At 42.7% G+C, this 8,359-nt stretch overlaps 2 protein-coding genes across 2 annotated transcripts; both read right to left on the reverse strand.

Moving 5' to 3' along the window:
• Window positions 1-2,105: 2,105 nt before the first annotated feature.
• hoxb5b (homeobox B5b) lies at window positions 2,106-3,780 on the reverse strand (the record flags this gene model as incomplete). Its single annotated transcript, XM_084568200.1, has 2 exons — window positions 2,910-3,780; window positions 2,106-2,353 (listed from the first exon to the last, which is right to left on the reverse strand). Exons 1-2 carry the CDS (start codon window positions 3,532-3,534, stop codon window positions 2,106-2,108), a joined length of 873 nt encoding a protein of 290 aa, XP_084424326.1. The 5' UTR covers window positions 3,535-3,780.
• Window positions 3,781-4,783: 1,003 nt separating this feature from the next.
• Window positions 4,784-6,740, reverse strand: hoxb6b (homeobox B6b; the record flags this gene model as incomplete). Its single annotated transcript, XM_084568201.1, has 3 exons — window positions 5,938-6,740; window positions 5,140-5,172; window positions 4,784-5,040 (listed from the first exon to the last, which is right to left on the reverse strand). Exons 1-3 carry the CDS (start codon window positions 6,386-6,388, stop codon window positions 4,784-4,786), a joined length of 741 nt encoding a protein of 246 aa, XP_084424327.1. The 5' UTR covers window positions 6,389-6,740.
• Window positions 6,741-8,359: the final 1,619 nt, after the last annotated feature.

Raw genomic sequence — 8,359 nt, forward strand, 5'->3', positions numbered from 1 at the left:
CATGAATAATGCATGAGATCCGGGTACAGATTACCCCTATCAATATGCAATACTCATTACGCTGGTTAAATTGCCACTTAATAGTTATGAATATGTGGAAAATGTCTGGGACGCATATAGCCCACCAATGTTTTTAACTTTTTCTTTTTCTTTTTTTTTTTTAAAATCTAGAATGAGTTTGAAAGGATGTTAAAATATAGCACTTCCCTGCAGATAATGGTGTGTTTTTATATATATATATGTATGTATTATATTTTTAAATAGTTTCATTTAGACAACGCACTATGCTGGGATTTCTTTTCGCGCAATCAGTGTCCAGCTCGGAGTTGTCCGGGACTTCACCTTTGGCCGCTGGGTGACTTGACAGATCGGGATAAATCATTCCCAGGACCTCGCTCAAGTTCGTTTTGTGGCAGCACCACAAAAGCTCTTATTAGCCTCAAAGAGGTTATTTTTGTTCATTTAAATCGGTTTGTGTTGGGAATTTAATAAAAGTGTATTGAAGAAACAATAAGATAGAGCTGAAACAATAGTTTTAGTAAAATACAAATAACTGGCACTGATTTTTATTTTTATTTATTTTTTACCCCAAATTGCAGCATTTTACGAAACTAAATTTTAAACTATATATATTTAAAGCAACGTTCAGACTGCCGTTTTAAAAAAATAAACATGAAATTAGCAAATAAGAGGCAAATAGGAGCAATTAGAAAAAAACTTTTCCAGCAGCTTAAACAAACTAAATATGACTGGACACTGCTTCCTTCCCCTGTCCAGCCTTCTGCAGTCCCATCCATGCAGTTAAGCCGTCACTTTCATTCAAGGTTGTGAATTATATAGTACATTGTCTACTCCCCAAAACCATAAAACCAACTTTATGGACCTCACGTGACTTTTCACAGTCTGTAAGTAATATAGGCCTATACAATCTTTGGTAAGAGGGGATTTTTACCAACTTCAGCCTTGACTATATACCTGTAAAGCCAAAGCCACTGATTTTTCTTCAGGGGGGACATTTTTTGTTGTTGTTTTTTTTTTTTTTTTTTAATCTGGCAGACTCGCATCTCGCTGCAGAGACGAGGTAAGTGTTAAAAAAAAAAGTCTTCTCTTTCACTCTTGTCTGTACTAAATAGAGATAAAAGGAAAAGTAGCTGCCCTAAAAGTCTGATGTTTTAAATTAGGCTCGAAACTTATTGCGCAGCGCCAACTCCGTGCGTAAAAAAAAATCCTCTAACCACGACCTGCCTTTTATCTGCGTTTGTTGCTCATTGATAGTATACAGCACGAGACACGTTTCAAAGCAAATGGGAGAAACTTTATTTTCAAGCGCTATGAGTTCACTTACAAATACAAAAAGCTTATTGGCGAAAAAAGCTCACATCACTGCCTATCCACAGAATAACTCCTTTTGCACTAAAAATTTATCACATTGACAGGTTGAATACATTTGCATTGCTCATAATTAGTCCTAAACAATAATAATAATTAGAATAATAATAGATGCACAAAATATCCTAGAGCTACACATTGGCTTTTTGAAAGTTTTATGGATGTTGGCCACAAGTTAACCATCAAAAATAGCAGTTAAAAGTTACACTAAAGCGCTTCGAATGGCCCCGGAATACATTACATTCAATGAAGAGCAGCATATGGTTTGGAAACTTTTTTTTTGTTTGTTTGTTTTAGTTTTCTTTTTTTTTGTCTGATCTGTACAATGAATTTTACTCCTGTTAGACCGTCAAGAAGTTACAATAAAGAGCTCAAGTTGAAACACCTTCAAGAGAGACAGAAGAGAAGAGAAGACGAGAGAGAGAGAGAGAGAGAGCAAAAAGGACAAATACCCCCAGTTGATATATTTACACCTTAATTTTACCCCCAAGTAGAACATCTAAGCTATCATAGTACAACAACAGTAAACAAAAAATAGCATCGTAAGACCACAGGATACTTCTTTTTCTATCACAATAGCATGCTGGAAGGTGCTGCGCTTTCAATAGCTTTACAGTACTCATGGATTTCTTTCTTCTTTTTCTTTTTTTTTTTAAATTTTAAATGTATTATTATTTTAATATCCCTCCTTCCAAGAAAAGAACAAAAAAAGTTATTCAGTTGTGGAAGGCGCTCCCTCCTGTTACAAGACTCATGCTTTTCAGTTTATTGTCCTTCTTCCACTTCATCCTGCGGTTCTGAAACCAGATTTTGATCTGTCTTTCGGAAAGACACAGGGCGTGGGCTATCTCTATCCTCCGCCGTCTGGTTAGGTACCTATTGAAGTGAAACTCTTTCTCCAGCTCTAGCGTCTGGTAGCGGGTGTACGCGGTTCGGGCCCTTTTCCCATCTGGTCCAGTCATATCTACAATTTTACAGAAAATCCAGACAATTAGCAACCGCACCGAGCAACAGAGGGAGGAATTTGACTGCTAGGCTTTTTTTTTTTTTTTGTTTATTATTAATTGTTCTGGCTTCACCGGTGATGCGTAATGGACAGAGAAGTCACAGCATGGAATGAGCTGATGCAGGGAGGAAGCATGCAACCAACACGACACACACACACACACACTCATACACAACAACAACAACAACAACAGCTACGGTTATTATGATCTCTTTCTTTTATGTATCAAGAGCTCTCGCCAGCAGCCAGCCCGCATGTTTTGGCCCACGTTTTAAATCTCACAAAGCATCCTCTCTCTCTCTCTCTCCTCTCTCAGTCTCCAGCGGCAGTTAACCCGGACCCCACCGACAGCAAACAGCCCCATAAAGACTTTACAAATACTGCCCTTTTCCAGTCATCCACACCAGCCTGCTCACTCATGCAACACTTGACAGATTTATGACACACCGCCAGCGTGACAGCCTTCAAAACATAATATTATTAGATGTGTAAATATATATATTTATATATATACCATGGCTTATGTGCAGTTTCCGCATCCAGGGGAATATTTGTGGCGATTGGCAATCATTTGATGTGGGAGTGGAGGAGGTGGCGTTGGGTTCCTGGTGCTGCTGCTGCTGCTGCTGCTGCTGCTGCTGCTGCTGCTGCGCCCGCGGTGCCGTGTTGGAGCCGCCGCTGCTGTGCGCGCCCTCCTCGCTCTCGGAAGCGACGGTGCCGTCCTCTATCTCCGTGAAATGAGCGCTGTTGCTTTTGTTGAGATTGTTGCCGCCCGAGGTCGCGCTCCGGTCAGAGGGAGGAGAGGGGCTTTTTAGTTCCAGCGGATCCCGGCTGGCCGTGGCGCACGACGGCGGCACCGGATCTGGGGACGAGAGCGAGCAGTTGGGCGTCTGTCTGTACCGGGCGTCCGGCCCGAATCCCCGGGCATCCTCCCTCACGGCACCGAAGTGGCTGCCGGTGTTGGTGCGGTTCACGGTTAGGTCCATGCCATTGTAGTTGTAGCCGAAAGACCCGGAGTGCATGGTGCCAGGGTCTCTGAAGGAACCGCTCACAGCGCCGTTAGTCCCATAATTTAGTAACTGATAGTCGGAGCCATTTGGATAGCGCCCTGAGAACGAGTTTACAAAGTAAGAGCTCATTTGCTTGGATTTTTAAAGCCTCGATTTGTAGATCTTTGTCGCTATAATCCTGTGTGCTTGCACGATTTATGGATGCAATCATGAATTATAAGCAATGAAGCCCTACTGTACTTTGCCAGGTATGCGGCCAAATATGGGAGAGCGTTCGGGAATCACGTGCCTTTGTTGACCAGTCGTAAATCCTCACTGATGACTTCAAGAGGTAATTCATGCTCCATGGTTACAAATGATGACGAAATAATGGTCGTTAGGCTCCAGTCAATGGTGCCTCCCCGCTGCGCCCCCGAGAGCCGCGCAGGCAGAGGGCGCCATCTTCCGGACAGTGGCGGTAGCGCTCCGCCGAGACGCGCCTGTCAGGCCGCGGAGCGCCATCCATCATTTATGTAACGCGCTGATAATACAGGCCACAAAAGGCTCAGGTAACACATAACAGAGCCTTATCAGCCGCACTGCTGTCACTTTAAAACGACAGCGTGTCAAACTGCAAATTATTTGAATCTTTGCGCGAGTTTTATGTGGATTTATAGTTTCATCGTGGCTTTAGAAGCAGCACGGACACCTAGAATGACAATAAGAGAACAATACTACTAAGAATCTCGTCTCTTTGCGCAGGAATGACGCCACCAGAGTTTCCAATATATACATCAAAAAGCCTTTATTTCTATGTACAATTTCCTAAACAAAATATTGCACACAATATCCAGATGTGCATTGAACACACAACAATAAATAACATGTAACATTTTTTTCTGTACAAATTGAACATGTCGATGGCACAGCTGTAAACAACAGTAGACTATCACGGAGCAAAACTACACCACAAGATGTACAGTGAAGGACAAATCCCTTTTTTTATTCTTTTTCTTTTTTAAGTTTAAAAGATGGGGAAAAAAATAAAACTCTACGATAATGAGGTAACATCGTTTGTCCGGAACTAAACACAACAAAAAAAATTATTATGTACATTTTGGCGGATTTATTTATTTTTTTTAATATATTTTTGTTTTTGCATAGTCCCCTAAATAAAGACACGAGCACAAGAACAGACAGAGGAGGACCTGGGTTTAACCTAATGCGGACACTGTCACCGTGCAGAAACTGAAATGAATTCACTCTACACGTCTCTAACATGTGGTTTGCAGCACTTTTATATCTACAAAGAAATAATACATGGTTTTATTTTTGGGGGGGGAGTGTGCACTTAAACGCACACGCACACATGCCTTCGTTTCAGTGTCCTTCTTTTCTTTTAGCTCTTCTTCTCCGCCTGCTCCTCCTCTTCTGGTGTCTTTGAGGGATTGAGGAGTTTGTTCTCCTTTTTCCACTTCATCCTGCGGTTCTGAAACCAGATTTTGATCTGTCTCTCCGTCAGGCACAGGGCGTGGGAGATCTCTATCCGGCGCCTCCTGGTCAGGTAGCGGTTAAAGTGGAACTCCTTCTCCAGCTCCAGAGTCTGGTAGCGGGTGTAGGTCTGTCGGCCCCTGCGGCCACTGCTGCCAAATGGGCCTGTGATTTCAAAATCAAAAAAAGAAAAAAAAAAAGTAATCAGTTAATATCTGAACGTTTGTCTTAAGTGAATTTCTAAAGTGGAGGAGAAAACTCTACCTGAAACTGCACTCAAAATCTGAAGGGGTGTATCTGAAAAAATACAATAAAGTGGTAATTCGTTGTTTTTAGCAGACAAATCTAGCTTTCTGTGTGTGTAAAGTAGCAAATAATTAACTATACTATTATATTTAGATATATATTCAACATTTATCTTGTAAAATTCCTTTAACAGGCATCCTGGGGGTGCGCACATATATCCTGGTGGCAACAAATAAACTTACAATCCTTTTTAAAATACATATTCTATAATATTTCAAAATAAAATCCCCTAGCTGTGCCAAAGACGCACCTCAGAGTGACTTTACATTTAAAAATGTCATTAATGTAGCTCACTATAGGATGTTCCCTCACTATTTAGCTTCTGTATATACAAACATCAGGGATGCGCAACGTTTTTGGAATTTTATCGTAATCTCTGCTCACTGCGTTTCTGAGATATTTAGAGTACCTGAAAATGTTATAAAATCCACCATGTAATACGAGCTAAGAGCTTTAAGTTGGAGCTCGGGTGATGCAGGCCCAGTCCGTGCGTGCGCTGCTGGCGTGTGCGCGTATATGTATGTGATGATGATGTAGTAGCCAAAGCCCCCGAAGGCGCACGAAGTGAAGCACAGTGCGCAATAATGGCAAACTCCGTAATCGCCTAATTATTTGGTTTTCTGTTAAGTTGATCAAATGTTCGAGGCTCTCCGCAGCTGGCAGGTAGCCTCTTGCCTGTGCGTGAGGCTCACTCCACGCACCTCCGGGCAGCGTGACAACAACAACAACATCTTAATCGTGTACTTTTGTACTCACCGGCGGAGCAGGCGTTCATCCTCTGCATCCAGGGGTAGATCAGAGTGGAGGACTTGTCGTCGATGCTGCTGCTCATGCTGACAGCTTGCTCGGGGCACTCCGCTTTGCGCTGCTGATGCTCCTGACTGACAAACAGCGGCTGGTCCTCGCGGCTCGTGAAAGCGCACGAGCCGTCCGCGTCCTTGTAGAAAGTCCCGACCGGGTTGTAGTCGCAGGGCGCTCCGCCGCTGGCCCGGCCATAGATGGCCGCGGCCGCTGCGCCCGTCTGCTGGTAGTAGGACGCCGGGTAAACCTTCTCTTGCATGTTGGCCGCTCCATATGTGGCCGCGTTGGAGTAGTGTCTTAACGGATCGGTATATCCCGAGGAATATAGCGGTATCTGACCCAGGAGAGAGTCCTGTCCTCCCGGCAGAGACACGGGAAAAGTTGAGTTAACAAAATAGGAACTCATTGGGTGGACAACGGGGTGTATATACTCCGGAGGAATATGATTTGTTGTCTTTTATAGTCCAAGTGGTTTTGCCATTACTTTATCGGAGATTTGGTTTTTGCTGAAAGGGGGGGTTGTGAGGTGCCACTGAATACAGAGGGGAAGTGTACCATCTGATCAACCTCTGGCCAATCACCGCCGTCTGCGCTTGCACTATTGCACCCATGGGGGGCTCTTGTTGCGCGCAGGAGTCCCCGGTGAATCGAAACGAAGCGCTCGAGCCTGTCGGTCTTTACGCACGCTCATTCACACACTCACACCGATGCCACGACGCACACAAGCGCATATATACTTAAAGAACAAACACTCTACACATATGACCTGCACGTGAAGTGATATTGTGATATTTCATCACATGCAAATGAAATGAAACACACGGAGTGCATGAAGCCAGCGAAACGCCAAACACTTTCCTATTAGGGCACAAATTACTGCTGAGCATCACCCTCGCCGTGTCTTCCTATACCTCCCTCTTATCAAATAATGTACTGTATCCAATAAACACACGGGGAAAACACCGTGCTCTCCAATGCAGCTGCTAGAAATCCAAGTGGATGCAGAAACACTGCGTCAATAATGCAAATATTTCACTCTCCAAAGGTGTGAGCTCATCCTGATTCCTGATTCATCAACACCTCTGACCGAAGTCCATGAAGACGCGCACAGAGAGGCGGGGAGGACACAGCTCATCATCATCACCATCATCATCCCCATCATCACTTTAGCACACCGTGATCAAGTGGACAATAACTCCACAATTACAAAGAGAGACAAAGAAGCAAAGGTATGTACGCAGGTAAAAGTGAACCGAGCTTTTTTATCTTTACTGATATCTGTATGTGGAGATAATTAAATAGCTCAATTAATGCTACTGTTATACGTATCAGTTAAGTAACATACCTTTTTTTCATTCTTCCCCAGTCAGAAATATAAAGATAGTAAGGTAATCTTACAGGATTTCCATGCTTAAAATGGCGGAATTTCTTAATTTTAATCTCAGAATTTCTATTTATGATCTTTCTCAGTCTATTTATTAGACTCTGAAAAAGTTATATCAAATCAAATATATATATAAAAAATCACTAAAAACAATGACATAGATTTGTAAAATTAACGTGGATCTAAAATAGGTTTGTGCTTTTGAATAAATGGAGAAGAAACCGTGAAATATAAACAGAATAGTCAAATTAGAATAATTCTGTGATTTTGTTTTGCTCAAGATCAACCCCGCACTATTTTATTTTATTTTTTTTTACTCTTTTTTGTTTGTTTTTTGATGAAAACATTTGGTTTTAAAAGTTTAAACCTTAATCGCCAAGCAGCGTCTTCCAACCAGGCCGCAGCCCCATCCAACCTGACGACCGCATTTGGAAGCGTTTTCGTGTCAGATTATGGCCCCATAAAAACTGCACAATCAAACGAGGCGCCAGAAATAGAAAAACAAACGACCGAAACAATGTAACGTGGTGAATGTTGACTCCACAATAGTTGCGAAATCAGGAAAAGCAAATCTCAGAGTAAATATTTGTCTGAAATTGTTAAGACGTGAGGGGGAAAAGCGGAGGCGAAAAGGGCGACGGCGCCGCGCAGCATCGACGTCGATGGGTTCTGGTGCGATTTTAAGAATAAAAATGCGAAAATAAAACACATGAAATAAGATTAAATCGAATAAAACATGTCAGCGGAGTCAATGCCAGTAGATGAAGCTTATTCTGAAGATAAACATGCCTGTGTTAGCACAGGCCTGCATGCAGCATCATTACCATCCTCGTCATCAAAGTCAAGCCTGTCTGGCCTGCAGCCTCCTGATCAGATAACATCCTCCTACAGGCCTCAACACTGGGACCTTTTCACTCGGTTTTGTGTTAAATCTTTGGGGCTATGTTCGGTTTTGAAGCCGCTGCTGCAGCATCTCGGGGATTAAACCGAGAG

This window comes from Chelon labrosus, assembly GCF_963514085.1.
Source record: "Chelon labrosus genome assembly, chromosome: 19".
Taxonomy (NCBI): Eukaryota; Metazoa; Chordata; class Actinopteri; order Mugiliformes; family Mugilidae; genus Chelon; species Chelon labrosus.